Raw genomic sequence first — 20249 nt, forward strand, 5'->3', positions numbered from 1 at the left:
ATGGGACCCTACAAGGTGGGTACACAACTCAAGCTGTATTAGCCTGTGGGGGCGTAACACATCTGCAGATGCGGATTCTACTTGCATTTAGGATGAGCAGCCTTAACTGGCGGTACTGATGATATGACCTTCAGACACAGGACTTGATGTAAATGTTGAAAAAAAACATGCTCCCTCAATCACATATCGGGGGAGCATGTCACCAAAAGTGCCACGAAATCTGTGTGTGTGTGTGTGTGTGTGTGTGTGTGTGTGTGTGTGTGTGTGTAGAGGGAGAGAGAGATGCAGGAGAGGAAAGGATGTCTATTCTCTGCAGAACACTCAGTCAGCCCTAATTCCCCTGCGTTGTCTCAGAGACAGGAGGCGAGCCGGAGGCCTGATTATAATGCATGTCAGGTCACTACGATTCCTTACGGCCAGCTCCAGACCAGCAGCACCTCCTTTTCCTACTCCTGTTCTAAGTCACTGCACAAGCCCGGGTACCTACCTGCCCAGCACCTGTGCACCACCACAGTTCTAGAACCAAGCCAGGCACCTTTATCTACTATGCCCTAAGGTTGGCCATGGCCCTATATGCAGTTCTCCACATTTCCAGCTATCCAGAGAAAAACTGTTGATTGACTAAGGCAAATATCACATCTCACAAAGAACATGCTATAAAACTGCCAGGATCCAGCACTTTATCTGGTACATATTAAATGTTAAATGTTTCCAGGAAATACGTAATGACAGCACTTTGGCCCTACTATCACCATTCTCTTTGGCATGGCTTTCACTGATAGACAAGCAAGATAAAGAAGAGCAGTTTCCCCAAAGAAAGAAAGCAGCATCAAATTTCTAATGTTGGCCACCTCAAGGAGGTGGTCCATGCTCGGTGACTTGCTGCCAAAGGTTGAAGTATGGGAAGAGCGGGAAAATACCTTTACAGCAGAGAAACCTGTAAAGTTTTTTCACAAACTTCAAAAGCCACTGTAGCCAGGTGATAAAGGTTAACGTCATCAGTGATAAGTCACACTGATACCATCTATCTACGCTTGATACGAAGTGAGGAAAATGGCAGTTTGCCCATGTGTTCTTCCTCTCAAAAACACATTACTACAGTCTAATCAGGAGAAAAACATCAGACAAACTGAAATTGAGAGAGATTTCACAAAATGCTTGCCCATTACTCCTCAGCACTGTTAAGATCATCAAACACAGGGAAAGATGTGAAGCTGTCACAGCCCAGAGAAACCTAAGGAGAGATGACAACTAGTTACGGTGTGGTATCTTAGATGGGATCCTGAAACAGAAGAAAGGAATTAGGGAAAAACGAATGAAACAGAAATAAAGTATGGATTTACATTAATAGTAATGTAGGGCCAGGTGTGGTGGCTCACACTGGTAATCCCAGCATTTTGGGAGACCAAGGCTGGCTGATTGCTTGAGCTAGGAGTTCAAAACCAGCCTGGGCAACATAGTGAAACCCTGTCTCTACAAAAAATAATAAAATTAGCCATGTGTGGTGGCACACACCTGTAGTCCCAGCTACTCGGGAGGCTGAAGCGGGAGGATCACTTAAGCCCAGGAGGCACTGGTTGCAGTGAGCCCAGATTGCGCCACTGCACTTCATCCTGGGTGACAGAATGAGACCCTGTCTCAAAAAATAAAAAGTAATGTAGCAATTTGTTCCCTTAGTTGTGACAAATGTACCATAGCAATGTAAGATGTTAACAATAGAAGAACTGGGTGTGGGGGATATAGGAACTCTCAGAATTACCTTTGCAATTTTCTTGTTAATCTACAAGTATTCAAAAATTACAAGTTTATTTAAATATCTGTTTAATATTCAGTTGTGCTCCTTTCCAGACGCTGGCAACCAGTCGTTATGCAGTGATGACAACCCAGCTAAGACACAGCAATCTCTCACTGGTTTTCCACTACGTTTTTCTTCAGATCTGTAGGGCCCATGGCATTGGCTATGATCTGGAGGTATGAAGGGTTACAGTTGGCCAGGGGTGGACCAAAGGCATGCCTGTGGGTGATCTAGGTAGCTAATAATTTGGTGCCCCTTCAAATGGATATTCTTTAATATTAGTTTGACATGTCTGTAGAGGAAGGCTGATTGCTGCTTGGGGAAGAGCAGATACGCAACTCCACAGAAAGTAGCACTTAGTCCTGGAAAGTTCTACTTCGTCACCAATCTTGCACACCCACTTTGGTAAAGCAGAAGCCATGCAAGCTCTCCAGACTTAGGATGCATTTTGGGGACCACCTCATGATCCTGAAGCAGGCCCTGAGCTTCTTGATCCCACCCAAAGCTGCTTATCAATGAATAGCTTCTGTCTTAGTCTGCTGGGGCTGCCATAACAATATAGCACAAGCTAAACGGCTTGAACCACAGAAATGTGTTTTCTCACTGTCTGGCAGCTGGTATGTCCAAGGACAAGGCACTAGCAGATTTAGTTCCTGGTGAGGGCTTGCTTCCTGGCTTGTAAATGGCTGCCTCCTTGTGGTGTCCTCACATATTGGAAAGAGAGAGAGAGATCTCTGTTGTCTCTTTTACAAGGTACCAGTTCCATTAATCAGAACATCACGCCTACAACCTCATTTAACCTTAATCACTTCCTTAGAGGCTCTCCAATACAGTCACTTGGGAGGTTAGGACACATTTCAGTCCGTAGCATCCTCCTACCAACATATGATAATTTATTTCTGAAGGGAGTGCTGATAAAAACCATTTTCTCTACTTTTGGTCTGTTTCCAATGATATCAGGGGCCCCTGCATAGCTGCTTTATCCTGATGTAGCTGACTAGGGGCAAGTGCAATGCAATGTCTCCTGCCAAAAATAGAACCTCCATTTTGTGCCTAGAGACTCATGTTACTCCAGAGAAATAGTTTCATGTTTTTCCACTTTGATTCAGATTTTCAAGTCTCTCACACTCAGGGCCATTCTAAGACCCTGAGTAACCCTGTACACTCTTACTTATGGAAGACCCACTTCACAGCACCTCAAACATCTTAAAATATATTCATCTCCCACATTAAATATAAGGTATATATAATGACATAAGAATTGAGTAGTAACCAGTCGATCAGATGTTTTGATTTGTAGATATTCAGTTCTACATTTATTAACTTACATTCTTTATACTTGAGACCAGTACAATTTTCAAGGATCAATTTTTTTTTTTTTTTTTTTTTGAGACGGAGTCTCGCTCTGCCGCCCAGGCTGGAGTGCAGTGGCCGGATCTCAGCTCACTGCAGGCTCCGCCTCCCGGGTTCACGCAATTCTCCTGCCTCAGCCTCCCCAGTAGCTGGGACTACAGGCGCCCGCCACCTCGCCCGGCTAGTTTTTTTTTTTGTATTTTTTAGTAGAGACGGGGTTTCACTGTGTCAGCCAGGATGGTCTCGATCTCCTGACCTCGTGATCCGCCCGCCTCGGCCTCCCAAAGTGCTGGGATTACAGGCTTGAGCCACCGCGCCCGGCCAAGGATCAAATTTTATAAGTTCTATTTTCCTTTTTCTTTTTCTTTTTTCTTTCTTTCTTTTTTTTTTTTTTTTTTTTTTGAGACAGTCTCATTCTGTCACCAGGCTGGAGTGCAATGCTGTAGTCTTGGCTCACTGCAACCTCTGCCTCCTCAATTCAAGCAATTCTCCTGCCTCAGCCTCCCGAGTATCTGGGATTACGGGCACGTGCCACCATGCCTGGCTAATTTTTGTATTTTTAGTAGAGACGGGGTTTCACCATGTTGGCCAGGATGGTCTCAATCTCTTGACCTCGTGATCCACCCGCCTCAGCCTCCCAAAGTGCTGGGATTACAGGCATGAGCCACCGCACCCAGCCCCAAATTTTATACGTTCTTTAAAAGCATGCAGACCTTCAGCATGAGGCCAAGTGAATAGAATGGTCTGGCTGACACCTGGCAATCCTCAGCAGGCTGCCAGGCACTGTCAGGGCACATGAGACTCTTTGATTAGATGAATTCGTGCTGTTTGCAGACACGTAAAGTGGAGTTTGGATCCCCTTGCAAATTACATTAAAATTGATAAAATAAAGAGAGAATGAAGAAGCCAGATTGAACTGATTTACCTGAAATTAATTGTTACATCTGCTACACACAATCCCTTTGGAATTAAATAGTTTTTATCCCCAAACTGATTAGACCAAAACACTTCCACATACCAGAAGATGGTTAAATCTAACTCTAGCTTTATCTGAATCTATTTGTTTTATTTTATTCTAAAATATCAAAAGTAGAACAACTCTGTAAAAAGGCGTATTTGGCAGGGACAGTCTCCTGCCCTTCCCGCCCCACCCCCACCCCCGGCCACGAAAAGTGCTTCATTACTTTCTATTGCCTGAAATTATTATTAGAGATTTATTTCTTGAGCTTAAGACTCTGTATTTGACTGAAGTTCAAGTACCCTTGGGGTAAGTAAAGCCCCAAACTTTATAGGTTATTTAGTCCTTAGTCTCCGAGTTGATTGGATCTATTTCCAAGAGCAGATTTTATAGGGGAAACAGATGGCTAAGGCCCAGGGAAGCACGTGGATGGCGCAGAGGAGAGGGTTCCACTGAGGGTCAGGGAGCTCACTGAAGACAGCTACAGAAAAGGCAGACAGAGGCCGGGCACGGTGGCTCATGCCTGTAATCCCAGCACTTTGGGAGGCTGAGGTGGGTGGATCACCTGAGGTCAGGAGTTCAAGTCCAGCCTGGCCAACATGGTGAAGCTCCATCTCTACTAAAAATTAGCCAAGCGTGGTGGCGTGCACCTGTAATCCCAGGTACTCAGGAGGCTGAGAATCACTTGAACCTAGGAGGCAGAGGTTGCAGTGAGCTGAGATTGTGCCACTGCTCTCCAGCCTGGGCCACAGAGTGAGACTCTGTCTCAAAAAAAAAAAAAAAAAAAAAAAGAAAGAAAAGGCAGACAGGGGCACCGAAGACACTTCCAGCAGAGTTCCATAGACTCACCTCCAGGCCACCCATGCACAACAACTTAAAAAAAGATGAAAGATAAAATGAGAAAGAAGAAGAAATATAGATTAGAGCAACAGATGATGAAACAACGCAAAGAAGAAAAAGATAACAGAAGAAAAGAGAGAGGAGAAAATCCAGAGACAGAGCATCCACTGAAAGAGGAGGAGGGGGCCGGGCGCGGTGGCTCAAGCCTACAATCCCAGCACTTTGGGAGGCCGAGACGGGCGGATCACGAGGTCAGGAGATCGAGACCATCCTGGCTAACACGGTGAAACCCCGTCTCTACTAAAAAATACAAAAAAACCTAGCCAGGCGAGGTGATGGGCGCCTGTAGTCCCAGCTACTCGGGAGGCTGAGGCAGGAGAATGGCGTAAACCCGGGAGGCGGAGCTTGCAGTGAGCTGAGATCCGGCCACTGCACTCCAGCCTGGGCGACAGAGCGAGACTCCGTCTCAAAAAAAAAAAAAAAAAAAAAAAAAAAAGAAAAAGAAAAAGAAAAAGAAAGAGGAGGAGGGGATAATCAGAAAGAAAAGGAGCAGATAAGCCGGGTGCGGTGGCTCACGCCTGTAATCCCAGCACTTTGGGAGGCCGAGGCGAGCGGATCATGAGATCAGGAGATCGAGACCATCCTGGCCAACATGGTGAAACCCCGTTTGTACTAAAAATACAAAAATTAGCTGGGTGTGTTGGCAGGCGCCTAGAATCCTAGCTACTTGGGAGGCCGAGGCAGGAGAATGGCTTGAACCCGGGAGGCAGCGGTTGCAGTGAGCCAAGATCAGGCCACTTCACTCCAGCCTGTCAACAGAGCAAGACTCCATCTCAAAAAAAAAAAGAAAAAGAAAAAGAAATGAAAAAAGAAAAGGCGCAGATAATAAACGGAAGTACAAGAAAAGAGGGAAGACATACAAGAAAAGAGGGAAGACGTTGAGTCATAAAAATCTGAGGATTCACATGACTATTTGAACATTTTGGAAATTCTCCGGCAGTATCCTTGCTTTATTTTTCCTGAGATGAGTTTTCATCTTTTCAGACCCTGGGGTCCATCCCTGCTCAGGACTCTTCACTTGCTGTCTTAATTGCCTTTTCTTGGATGGTAAGTGGTGAACCAGCATTTATGGAGTGCCTACTGCATACTGGCCTCTGAGCCGAGCACTTTACTTCATTATCTCATTTATTCTTCATGCCTGTCCTGTAAGAAGGTGTTATTTCTTTTTTTTTTCTTTCTTTCTTTCTTTTTTTTTTTTCCTGAGACGGAGTCTCGCTGTGTCGCCCAGGCTGGAGTGCAGTGGCCGGATCTCGGCTCACTGCAAGCTCCGCCTCCCGGGTTTACGCCATTCTCCTGCCTCAGCCTCCCGAGTAGCTGGGACTACAGGCGCCTGCCACCTCGCTTGGCTAGTTTTTTGTATTTTTTTAGTAGAGACGGGGTTTCACCGGGTTAGCCAGGGTGGTCTCGATCTCCTGACCTCGTGATCCGCCCGTCTCGGCCTCCCAAAGTGCTGGGATTACAGGCTTGAGCCACCGCGCCCGGCCAGAAGGTGTTATTTCTACCATATTACAGTGAGGACTTTAGGCTTAAAGATTTTAAGCACTTTCCCAGGGTCATACAGCCAGGAATTTTGTGAAACTGACATTTGAACCCATAATTGTCTACAAAGTCAAGCATGATTCTTCGTCTTACACAAGGTGTCCCCTATATAAGCCCTTTCTCCCCCTAAGGACTGTTTCCCACCAACTGTCTCTATTTCTAAAATATTACCAACCCAGTCCAATAAGAATTCTGGAATCTATTTCCAATATATCCCCTCTAGGTACCTCTTATGTATTCTTCAGCTGGAGAAACACAGACTTCTTTTCATAGCCCCTATGACTATCTCTACATTAAAAAGGAGAAAAAAAAAGTTTAGCAATTGCCCTAAAATTTTATTGCCTTTTTGGGTTATGCTGAGTCTAAAAACAAGATCATTTACCCGAATTCCAGAGTAACCTGCTCCCACTCTTGGGTGAGTTTAATGTGGGTGCTCGTTCCAGAAAAAGAAAGTAACATTAATAACACATCATTGTCAGTGCTACCGAAAGAAGAATCCTCAAAAGTCCTTATTCTCAGCAGTGTTTTTTCTTCCCATTATGATCACAGACTTTCAAATGATGTTCTTGTCCAAAGTCCCAGGGGAAAAAAAGGGGAAATTAGATCACTCTATGAGTTTATTTTTCCTTGACGCATATGGGAAGGGAGCATTGCTGAGTTTGTAAGCAACTTGGTGGATCTCATTCCGGGTATTTTTCTAATGCTGCAGAATACCCCCACTGACTTCCTAATGAAATGAAGTTGTAATGAAAGCCATATGGAGAAAGGCGTCACGTTTACTGCCTGCACCAGTGTGGGGCAGGGCTGGTGTCACACATACACAGGCAGTGTGCCACCATCCTACATAGCTCCACAGTCACCAGCAATCATTTCCTCTGGCCAGGGTATTGCCATGGTGGGAATCATTTGAGCTGCTCACAAATATTGATTCTCCTCCTTCCAGGCACATAACGAAATTGTATTTCCTCAGCCCTCCTCCTGAAGTTGGGCATGGCCACATAACTTGCTTTGGCCAGTGAAATATAAGCAGAGGTAATACGTGTGCTTGTTATGCAGAAGCCTGTAGGAGCCACTTCCTGAGTTGCCATATCCTTTTTCCTGCCTTGGAAATCACGGAAACACATTGAGACAGAGCCTCCTTCAGTCTGGGTCACTGCATATACTCACAGTGATCAAAGACCCATGCCAACCCATGTAGGAAATGGAGCAGGACCAAGAACTGCAGCTTTCGTTGTTAGAAACAACCAGTAATTTTGTTGAATTACTGCAACGTAACCCAGCCTAACCAGGTTGATACAGAAATTAATATCAAAAGAAGATGCTCCTAAAACAGAAACCTAAAATTTTGGTACTGGCTTGGTGGTCAGGCAATGAGTGGCTGGGAAACTGTTAATAGAAACCAGAAGGATGACAATTCATGTTATGAGGTGGTGAAATATTTGGCAAAATTGATACCTGCAATTACTTGGAAGGCAAATAATATACTTAATGTACCTACAGCTCTAGGAGAAACAGTTGGAAATGTTAGTGTTAATGGTTCATATTGGGCATTGCTGACTGCATTTGGCAAGGTATTATACAAAAATTATGAGCTTCTAAATGAATCAGACATCTTGCAAGCAGAAATGAAAGGGAATAGAGAGATCCCAGAAATTCGGCACTTTGCAAAATGGGAAAAACTGAACTGATTTTAAAGCTCAAAAATGAGAATTTTAAAAATTGAAAAGGCATTTATTTACACAACCAAAATCAATTAAAACTCAGCCCTGCAATATGAGTCAAATTAAAGGCATGACTACAACCTACTATTAAAACCTCTGAATTAAAGTATCTTAGAGTATGAATCCAACAAAGATTACGGCATCCAGTACTGTATTAGTCCATTCTCATGCTGCTATGAAGAATACCCAAGATTGGGTAATTTATAAAAGAAGGAGGTTTAATTGACTCCCAGTTCTGCATGGCTGGGGAGGTCTCAGGAAACTTACAATCATGGCGGAAGGGGAAGCAAACACATTCTTCACCTGATGGCAGGAGAAAGAAGTGCTGAGCAAAGGGGGAACATCCCCTTATGAAATCATCAGATCGAGTAGAGAACTCACTATCATGAGAACAGTATAAGGGTAACCACTCCCATGGTTCAGTTACCTCCCACTGGGTTCCTCCCATGACACGTGGGGATTATGAGAACTACATTCAAGATGAGATTTGGGTGGGGACACAGCCAAACCTTATCAAGTACATATTTTCATTTAGAAAGACTCTCTCCGGAAAAAGAGAACAGAACAAAAGAGTAAAAAGAAAAAGGGTATAGCTCTCCTACTGAAGCCTGATAGTCTTAAGATAACTGAAATTAAGAGAGAGGCATAGAAGCAAGAAAGCAAAGAAATATAGAAAATTTAAGAAGTATCTAGAAAAGAACTCCATGTTGTAGCTATTGGTACTTGTAGCTGATTGAAATCAAACAGATTAGAAACCAACTAAGTTCCTTAAAGAACTCAATGTCAAGAGAAATCTCAGTCTGGATTAAAAGAGACTGTCGCTGCTTAAGACTTTAAACAACCCTTGGGCCCTTAACTATCTACAGGCAGGAAGTGGGTGAGAAAGTTTTAAAATTGCTAAGGATGGCTTGTGCCTGTAATCCTAGCTGCTCAAGAGGTTGAGGCAGGGGGACCGCTCACTTGAGGCCAGGAGTTCAAGACCAGCCTGGGCAACATGGCAAGATCCCATCTCTTAAAAAATCGCTAAGGAAAATATAATCTCTAGTATCCACTTCAGATGTGGCCCAAGGACAATTAGGAAAAATAAATAAAATCTCAGAAGGCAGAGTCAAGGACCACAAAGAATAGTGTCTAAGCTCATGAAGCAATTGGGATCAGAGCTAATCAAGGAACATTTCCCACCCAAAGGATAGGGGCCCTGGAAATGTCTGCCCAGTGGAATATCAGAATTACTACAAAGTCCTGTCTTCTGTTTCTCTCTCATTGTTTCTCTTTCCAAATGGAAGTTACCCATTTAGTGCAGTTACCCAGTCCTGTTCCACCAGTTTTTGAAGAGTGAGGGCTGAATAGATAATTTTGGTTTTTTTCTTTCTGGTTCATGGCTTTTCAGATCAAGAGAGCCAGACCTGATCTAGAAGATATCATGGATCACCCATAGTTATTTCTGTTTGATAGCATTTTATACCTTGTTAAATATTTTCACACATTTTGTTTCATTCTTGCAATAACTTTGAAAGGTAGACATTTTCATTCTGATATTGTAAATGAGGAAGCTGAGACTTAAAATGTTAAATCACTTTGCAAGTTTACTAGTAAAAAAAATTATGTATTATGGTGCTTTCTAATAACTAGCTTGAAAAGAATTTTACACAGAAGTAAAATTTTAAATATCATTGAGCGGGGAGAAAGATGGATAAATGCAAACAAAAAGATCTATAACCTAAGATGCTACCTGGGAAATGGGCCTGAGTAGGATAGCAATTGAGAATCTGATAGCCAGGTAGTAACACATGAGCATATTGTTAAGGGAGATACTGGGGTATGTAAGTAGATTGCAGTTGCCTGGGAAAATTTTGCTAACATTGAGGTTTACTTTCGGTAGCTGCCTAAGGGTACACTCTTACATCTCTCACATGTAAAATAAAATATGGAATTGTTTTATGGGATAAGGAAAAACAGCTTTGTGTAAGCCTTTCATTTCTGTTGTTTCCTCTGGATGAAGGCTAAGAATATTCCTGGTCACCTTTCTTAGAAAGTTATAAATGTCCTGCCAAATCTAGACATTCTGACTATGACAAGGTATCTTGCAACCAACTAACTCTTTCACTAAAAATGATTATAAAGGCTGGATAGATATATAAAACAACTCCTTGAAGGTATTGAAGGGCAACTAAAATAGTCTTAAAAGAACAGAAGGGCCAGTCACGGTGACTCACGCCTGTAATCCCAACATTTTGGGAGGTCGAGGTGGGCAGATCACTTTAGGCCAGGAGTTTGAGACCAGCCTAACCAACATAGCAAAACCCCATCTCTACTAAAAATACAAAAATTAGGTGGGCGCGATGGCCCATCTCTCTAATCCCAGATACTCTGGTGGCTGAGGCACAAGAATCATTTGAACCCAGAAGGTGGAGGTTGCAGTGAGCCAAAATCATGCTACTGCACTCCAGCCTGGGCGACAAAGCAAGACTCTGTCTCTAAAAAAAATAAATAAAGAAAGAAAGAACAGAAGCATCTAAGGTGAGTGCCATATTCCCCCAAGTTTTAAAGGACATTTAAAAATGTGTTAGGAAGTAAATCTAAACAGATTTTTTTCTTGACCTCATGACCTTGATCTCTTGACCTGGTGATCCGCTCGCCTCAGCCTCCCAAAGTGCTGGGAGGCAACAGAGACTGGAGTTCAAAACTGTCAAACTGTTTGAGACTTGAGATCCAAAATCCTAGAGCAAAGATGATCAAAGGGAAATGAGCCCAAAAATTTCACGTATGGATGCCATTTAAACCCCTAATTGACTCATACCTGGTGGAATGAACAGCTCAAGACTCCAGCAAATCCGTGGGAAAAATGTGACAGTAGCTGGGAGGCTAAAGATCTGGCAGATATTTCAAAAGTCACATGCTGTTGGGAAGAGATTGGAGTTCCTGTCCTGCTAAATTGAAAGGGTCCTAATAAACACCTCAAGTTTCCAGTGGAGACTGCTAAAGGACCAAACTCTAGGAGTAAGTACACTTTCCTAGCAGAAAAAACTAAACACAAAGCGTGAGGGAAAACCTTTAAATAGACCAGGTCCAACAACAGCTAAAATCAACCCTTAGTCCAGGCGTGGTGGCTTATGCCTGTAATCCCAGGCATGGGATTGGGAGCTGAGGTAGGTAGATTGCTTGAGCCCAGGAGTTCAAGGCCAGCCTGGGCAACATGGCAAAACCCTGTCTCCACCAAAAATACAAAAATTAGCAGGGCATGGTGGCACACACCTGTAGTCCTGGCTACTTGGGAGGCTGAGATGGGAGAATCTCTTGGGCCTGGGAACTCGAGGCTACAGTGAGCTGTGATCACGCCACTGCATTCTAGCCTGGGCGACAGAGTGAGACACAGTCTCAAAAAAAAACTTTTAAATACAAAAATAAAATAAAATCAGGGGCCGAGCACTGTGGCTCGCACCTATAATCCCAGCACTTTGGGAGGCCAAGGCAGGTGGATCACGAGGTCAGGAGTTCCAGACCAGCCTGGCCAGCATGGTGAAACCCTGTCTCTACTGAAAATACAAAAAAAAAAATTAGCCAGGGATGGCAGTGCACACCTGTAGTCCCAGCTACTCAAGAGGCTGAGGTAGGAGAATTGCTTGAACTTGGCAGGTGGAGGTTGCAGTGAGCCGAGATCATGCCATTGCACTCCAACCTGGGTGACATAGTAAGACTCCATCTCAAAAAATAATAAAATAATAAAATAAAATAAAACAAAACAAAATAAAATAAAATAAACGCTTGATACATCAAGATGAGCTGTCAGTACTCTACTTGTCTGCCAAAAACAAAAATTTAACCCTCTTTGAAGGAAGATGTTATCTAGAGCTGCTACAATTTTCCATCTTTAATGACCATCATCCAATAAAAAACCATAAGGTATACTAAAAGAGGGACCAAATCATTGAAAACAAAGGGGAAAAATAGAAAAAGATCCACAGGTGACTCATAACTCCACCAATCCTGGCCACTTTTCAACACAATCTATGAAAGCTAGAAGAGAATGGGAACATAATTTTAAAGTATTGAAAGAAAAGTCTCTGCCAGCCAGGCATCCTATTCCCAGCAGGAATAGAGTTTAAAGACAGGGACTTTAAAATAGCTAGGACTAATATGTTCAAGAAAACATATATGTTTGTAATATATTCATGTCACCAAAGACCTAGAATCAGTTTTTTAACCCAAATGGAAATTCTGGAACCAAAAATTAGTGTGACAAAATTAATAATTTAATATATGAATTTAATAGGTTATCAGAACAAATGACTAGCGAACTAGAAAACAAGCCAGTAGAAAAAAAATGCCAACTTACACACAGAGGGAGAAAATGATGAAAATGTAGAAAAAGGCTTCAGAGATACATGCAACATGGAGGAAACCATCTTTAACTTTCCTGCAATTAGTGTTCCACAAGGAGAGGAGGGAGTGATTTTATATAAATACTGGCTGGGAATTTCCTACAACTCGTGAAAGACATCAAAACGCATATCCAACCTCATTCAAAAAGCACTAAAAATCTCAGGCAAGATAAATATAAGGAAAATCACACCTGGGAACATCATGATTATACTCCTAAAAATTGAAGAGCAACAGAAAATCTTTTATTTTTATTTTTATTTTTGAGACGGAGTCTCGCTCTGTCACCAGGTTGGAGTGCAGTGGCGCAATCTCGGGTCACTGCAACCTCCACCTCCGGGGTTCAAGCAGTTCTCCTGCCTCAGCCTCCTGAGTAGCTGGGACTACAGGCACGCGCCACCATGCCCAGCTAGTTTGTGTATTTTTAGTAGACACGGGGTTTCACCATGTTGGTCAGGATGGTCTCAATCTCTTGACCTCATGATCAGCCCACCTCAGCCTTCCAAAGTGCTGGGATTACAGGCGTGAGCCACCGCGCCCGGCCAAGAAACAGAAAATCTTAAAAGTAGCTAGAAAAAATATAATTACCTGACCTTCAAATGAGCAATAAGACTGCTAGCTAAGTTTTCTTTTCTCTTCTCTTCTCTTCTCTTTTTTTTTGAGATGGAGTCTTGCACTGTCTCCTGGGCTGGCGTGATCTTGGCTCACTGCAACCTCCTCTGCCTGCCAAGTTCAAGCAATTCTCTCCTACCTCAGCCTCCTGAGTGGCTGGGACTACAGGTGCGTGGCACCATGCCTGGCTAATTTTTTTTTTTTTTTTTGTATTTTTAGTAGAGACAGGGTTTCACCATGCTGGCCAGGCTGGTCTCAAACTCCTGACCTCGTGATCCGCCCACCTCGGCCTCCCAAAGTGCTGGGATTACAGGCGTGAGCCACCAATCCCAGCCAGTTTTCAACATAATCTACGAAAGCTAGAAGACAATGGGAACATAATTTTAAAGTATTGAAAGGAAAGTCTCTGCCAACCAAGCATTCTATTCCCAGAAGGAAAAAAAAAATCCATTAAACACCCCACATATCCCTGGAAATGAAACCTCTGTGAACTTGTTCTGCATATGGGGATTTGATGCCAGATTATTGCTGATGCTCCTTCTCAATATAGAACTATTTTTTAAAAGGGGGTTATAAACTTATGAAATGGGAACCACTTGTTGGAAAGGATTTGTTATATTTATGTTAACCATAGGTCCCTAGAATAGCACTGTCCAATAGAAATATAATGAAAACCACTAATGTAATAAACCACAGAGATAATTCAAAATTTTCTTGGAGCAACATTTTTTAAAAATTAAAGAAATAGGTAAGGTTAATTTTTAAAATATGTTTTATTTAATACAGTATATTGAACATTTCAACATGTAATCAGTATGAAAATTACTGAGATATTCCTACTTTTTTTGTACTAAGGCTTTGAAAGCCATGACACATCTCAATTTGTACTACTAGCATTTCAACTTCTCAGTTGCCTCATGTGGATATTGGCTACCATACTGGACAGCCCAGTAAGGGATGCCAGAGATGTACTAGGCAGTGGTTCTCAACCCTGGCTGCCCATGAGTGACCTCAGTGAGGAGCTTTAAAGAATGCAGATGCCGGCCAGGCACGGTGGCTCACGCCTGTAATGCCAGCACTTTGGGAGGCTGAGGCAGGTGGATCACCTGAGGTCAGGAGTTTGAGACTAGCCTGACCAACATGGTGAAATCCCGTCGCTACTAAAAATACAAAAATTAGCCAGGTGTGGTGCCATGCGCCTGTAGTCCCAGCTACTTGAGAGGCTGAGAAAGGAGAATTGCTTGAACTTAGGAGGTGGAGGTTGCAGTGAGCCAAGATCGCGCCACTGCACTCCAGCCTGGGTGACCGAGTGAGACTCCATCTCAAAAACAAAAAGAATGCAGATGCTCATGCAGGGCTGCAATTAGGGTAAGGCAAGTGAGGCACTCTTCCTGAGCACAAAATTTAAGGAAACACAAACACACACATACACACAAAACCCTCATTAATAAAGATAACTAATATTTTAGTGCAATATTTTAACAATCAACATTACTGCAAAAAATTCATTATGAATAAAATATCAAAATTTTTAATGAAAACAGGACCAGATTACTGATTTTTTCCTTTGCCTTGGGCTCCAATATGACTCAGCATGGCCCTACGTCCATGGCCCACCCAAGACCAAATAAGTCAGTATTTCTGGAAGTAGGGCCCAGGCATTAGATGACTCTAATGTGCAGCCAGCGTTGGCAGCCACTGTTTAGTCCACTGTCTGTCCCAAAGCTCAGATTTCCTGATAAAGTGGGAAGTTGATGAGTGGTCATAATTCTGGCATGTGATTTCTTTTACCAAAGCCCCAGAATATAGTTTCCTTTTTTTTTTTTTTTTTTTTTTTTTTTTTTTGAGACAGAGTCTTGCTCTGTCACCCAGGCTGGAGTGCAGTGGCCGGATCTCAGCTCACTGCAAGCTCCGCCTCCCGGGTTTACACCATTCTCCTGCCTCAGCCTCCCGAGTAGCTGGGACTACAGGCGCCCACCACCTCGCCTGGCTAGTTTTTTGTATTTTTTAGTAGAGACGGGGTTTCACCGTGTTAGCCAGGATGGTCTCGATCTCCTGACCTCGTGATCCGCCCGTCTCGGCCTCCCAAAGTGCTGGGATTACAGGCTTGAGCCACCGCGCCCGGCCTATAATTTCCTTTTTTTGAGCTTTCCAGTGAAGGGAAGTTCACAACTTCACAAGGCAGTCATTTCCACTGTTGGACATCTCCAGGGTTACCTCTTATTTATTTGGAGAAAACTGTTACAAGATAATTAAAAAAAAAAAAAGGTAAAGCCATGCCTCTCATACAGATATAAAAATAAACACATGATAAAGATTTTATTTACAGAAAGAATTGCCAGGCACAGTGGCTCATGCCTGCAATCCCAGTACTTTGGGAGGATGAGGCTGGGAGGATCACTTGAGCCCAGGAGTTCGAGACCAGCCTAAGCAACATGGCAAAACCCTATCTCTACTGAAAAACATACACAAAACTTAGCTGTGTGGTGGCACATGCCTGTGGTCCCCAGTACTCAGGAAGCTGAGGTGGGAGGATCACCTGAGCTTGGGGAGGTCGAGGCTGCAGTGAGCTGTGATTGAGTCACTGAACTCTAGCCTGGGTGAGAGTGAGACCCTGTCTCCAGAAAACAAAACAAACAAAAAGAGGGAACTAGGCAGATATTAAAACGGGTTCAAAAGAGAATCCCAAAACAGACATCTTTATAGCTCAGGAATATTGAAATTAGCAAATGGAGGCAAAATAGGTTTTTCCACAAGGGAGCAGGAAAGGGAAATCAACTTTACCAGACTGGACAGAATTTGCTTGTCTATCAGTTACCTACACTTTACAGAATTGTAAAATATCTCCCATAGAATCAATCTGATAAGGCAGCAGGGAGTGCTATAGACCAGCAATCCCCAACCTTTTCGGCACCAGGGACCAGTTTCATGGAAGATGATTTTTCCATGGACATGGAGGTGGGTAGAGGGAGTATGGTTTCAGAATGAAACTGTTCTACCTCAGATCATCAGGCATCAGTTAGATTCTCATAAGGAGCATGCAACCTAGATCCCTTGTTTGTACAGTTAACAATAGGTTTCCTGCTCCTATGAGAATCTAATGCCACCTCTGATCTGACAGGAGACGGAGCTCCGGTGGTAATATTTGCTTGCCTGCTGCTCACTTCCTGCTGTGTGGCCCGGTTCCTAACAAGCCACAGACCTATCTGAGACCAATCTGGTACCAGTCTGCAGCCCAGGGATTGAAGACCCCTGCTATAGACAACATATAGTTTCCCATTGAAGTACAAATTTCTTTCCACAGAACAAATTGCTACCATATATATATATATAAAATTTTTTTTGAGACAGAGTTTCACTCTCGTTGCCCAGGCTGGAGTGCAATGGCATGACCTCGGCTCACTGAAACCTCTGCCTCCCAGGTTCAAGTGATTCTCCTGCCTCAGCCTCTGAAGTAGCTGGGATTACAGGCGCCCACCACCATGCCCAGCTAATTTTTTGTATTTTTAGGAAAGACGGGGTTTCACCATGTTGGCCAGGCTGGTCTCGAACTCCTGTCCTCTTGATCCGCCTGCCTCGGACTCCCAAAGTGCTCATCTGTCACCCAGGCTGGAGTGCAGTGGCGCCATCTCGGCTCACTGCAACCTCTGCCTCCCGGGTTCAAGCAATTCTCCCGCCTCAGCCTCCCAAAGTGCTGGGATTATAGGCATGAGCCACTGTGCCCAGCCTACCCTGTATGTTTTTAACCTATCACTCTTAGAACAGTGGTTTTCAAATTTTGATGTACACAAGAATCATCCAAGAAGTGAGGTAAAAGACAGATTGCCTGCCAAGTCTTCTGAGCTTGGATGATGCCCATGAAAATGCCTTTTTAACAAGCACACTAGATGATTCTGATGCAGGTGTTCTGAGGATCATACTCAAAAAGCACTCTTCTAGGACATACTTACTCCAAATTGAGACAGCCTTTTCAAATGTGTTCTCATAATATCTGAAGGTAACTCTAGATTCAAATCAAATCAATCTTAGTAGTCTTTCTGTGCCAGTAACATTTTCTGTACTTTGTTTCTGAGATAATATACTATTTCTTTTCTCCCCATTGAAATTTTACAGGACAGGCAAGGAACTGTTTTTATATTATATGAGCACATGAAGAGACACAAGTTGGGAATGTTGTGAGTATGAAGTGTATCTGTGAGTTGAAACAAGCTAAGGAAATAGACAATCACGGCTAACAAGAATGATGCTTCTCATGCATTTTAATCAGCATGCTGATTTATTAGAAGTCTATCTTTATTTAGATCTTCAGGTATTTTATTTTATTTTTATTTTTTTTTTTTTTGAGACGGAGCCTTGCTCTGTTGCCTAGGCTGGAGTGCAGTGGCACAATCTTAGCTCACTGCAACCTCCACCTCCCGGGTTCAAGCGATTCTCCTGCCTCAGCCTCCCGAGTCGCTGGGATTACGGCATGCACCACCATGCCCAGCTAATTTTTGTATTTTTAATAGAGATGGGGTTTCACTGTGTTGGCCAGGATGGTCTCGATCTCTTGACCTCGTGATGCGCCCGCCTTGGCCTCTCAAAGTGCTGGGATTACAGGCGTGAGCCATTGCGCCCGGCCTAAGTATTTTATAAAATGACTTTAGATGTGTCAATGGGGGTTTATAAATATAATTGATTAATTATCTAAAATTGATGGGTAAAGTTTAGACTTAACAACATATTATACCCAAATGCATACACAGATAAGGCACATCAGCTCTCACTATGGGGACCCAGCTCAGTTGTCCTGAGTGTGGAAGGCAGTTGTCATTCTGGCATACTTAGAAAAGTGCTCTGTGCTCTGGTGACTTCACACGATGTCCCCACAACAGGCAGGATCTGTAGCTCCTCCTCAGATCCAGTTTCATCCCGGGCGCAATCTTCTCAAGGTACGCATGTGCTGAGCACAGACTGCTGGCAACACCCGGAGGCTTCCGCATTTCTCCCAGATTTCCCTCTGGGATATTTTGGAGTCTAGCAAAGTTGTCTCCTATCTGGGACTCAGAATTTTAGAGCCACAACCTTGAGTCATCTCTTATTTCGTATCTTGGCACATGGTTACTTGGTACCTTTAAGTCATCCTACCTAATTGGGAAACGGTCTCTGCCCTGTATTTCTCTTCCTTGTAACCTACAGCAGTGTAGACATTGTGGCCTCACACTGAAACACACAGAAACATGTACACAAAGATCTGGTCTCATAAACACTAACCAAATAAGATCCAATTCCTCTACTAAGCATTAATGTTCCTATGTGGCCTCAGTCCTTCCCTCCCCAACCTCTGCTCCACCCTACTATGGTCAGTCTCCTGGAAACTGATCCAAAGAGGTACACACTACAACAAGCAAATGGCTGCATAGGACAGGCCTCAACTTCCCTATCCAAAGTATAGTCCTTTGTTCTGCCAAAGCATTGTCAGCTATAACAGACCATTATCAATACAGTGATATTCACCCTCATCGATCCTTTTGAACTTAGGCAAATGTTCTGGTTCCTTCCCCTTTGGAACTAGAATGTGGCTACAGTTTAATCTGGCACTTACAGTCTCAAATGCTTCCCATCACCTGGGAAGGGAAGCTGGCTGTTTGAGTCCTCCCCTCGAGTTTCAATCTTTCCCCAAGATCCCATAAACATGCAAAACTTACTGGGTCTTGTTAAGAACGTCACTTTCCTAGGGAATCTTCACCCATTTGTCACACTGCCCTGATAGCAACAGAAATGAGACCTCAATCCATAACATCCCAACAAGCTTGCCTTCATCTTATCTACGCAGGCCTTCACATCCAGAATGATAACAGAGCCTCTGGGCATGTGCAGAAAAGGATCAGCCCCTTGCTTCCCAGTGGATTTCTGCCCCTCAGCTCCCTCCCTGCCCTACCTTTCCCTACCAGAAAATTTGAAAGCATGTTATCTACTGTGCCAGGCACAGTTCTAGGTGCTGGGGAAACAGCAATGAGCCCTGCTCTCAGGAAGCTGCCACTGTAGAGGGGTGGGCATACAGTAAACAAGTAAACAGGTAAACGTGGTCTAGCATGTCAACTGCTGACAAGCCAGGAAAGGGGGACAGCAGTTCACTAGTAGCTGGAAGATCAGAGATTAAATACTTCCTATTTCACTCTCCCCAAACGACACAGTGATGTCAGAGCTGGGCAGAACACAGACCACCAGGAATTACTGGGACTAGGAGAACCAAGCAGTCATCTGGATTTGAAGTTGGCAAGCATGGGAATAAGAAATTTGTTTTTTCCCAAGTTATGAATCTAATTAAGCAGGAAACATTCAAGGTCCAAGTATATTTCTAAGCCCAGGAATTCAGACAGATGTGTTAGTTAGGTACAAAGAACTAGAAATCAGAACCTAGAGATATGAACTCTGTCTTACTGGGCACCAGCTGGCATGAAAGATTAACTGCAAAGGAGAAGCTGGGACAGGACTGGAACCAGACAAACCCTTCTGTACATAGGATGAGGCTGGGAGGGGTTAGCTCCCTTTGGGTGATGGGAGAAGAGCAACCAGACAGGCCAAACACAGGACCCAGGATTCAGGTGCCTGGAGGTCATCCTGAGAAGCAACCAGCTCATACCATCAGGAAAGTTCCAACCACAAAGAGTAAAGGGACAACCTGAGAGCTAGGTCGTGGGGAGCTTGACCAGAGGCACTCAGGAGGCCACTTTTGGAGACCCAGGCTGATAGGGGGTGGCATGAGGAAAGCCTTTCAGCAGGCAGCAGAGCCCAGCAGAGGCTGACACTCAGGAGCAGCACTTGTGTCCTGGAATTGATGGGATGAGACAGGGGTAGCATCACCAAGGCAGAGGCAGAGTTCCTGAGGTATGGGCCACAGGAAGAGCAATGCAGGTGGGTACTCGGGCATAGAGGAACCAGGCAAGAGGAAAACCATCACAGAAAGTAGGAGATAGAAGAAGAGCCTGTTCTATGAACAGAGAAACTC

The 20249-nt window shown here is 43.7% G+C and overlaps 1 protein-coding gene across 2 annotated transcripts in view; it reads left to right on the forward strand.

Moving 5' to 3' along the window:
* IQCH (IQ motif containing H) overlaps positions 1-20249 on the forward strand; it is a 257001-nt gene that overhangs the window by 228437 nt on the left and 8315 nt on the right. For both annotated transcript variants that reach the window (XM_050795929.1, XM_050795930.1), the window contains 2 exons: positions 1849-1971; positions 17372-17433. In XM_050795929.1, coding sequence (XP_050651886.1) covers positions 1849-1971; positions 17372-17433 — 185 coding nt within the window. The remainder of the gene's footprint in view (positions 1-1848; positions 1972-17371; positions 17434-20249) is intronic.

The sequence above is a fragment of the Macaca thibetana genome, chromosome 7, assembly GCF_024542745.1.
Source record: "Macaca thibetana thibetana isolate TM-01 chromosome 7, ASM2454274v1, whole genome shotgun sequence".
In the NCBI taxonomy this organism is placed as follows: domain Eukaryota; kingdom Metazoa; phylum Chordata; class Mammalia; order Primates; family Cercopithecidae; genus Macaca; species Macaca thibetana.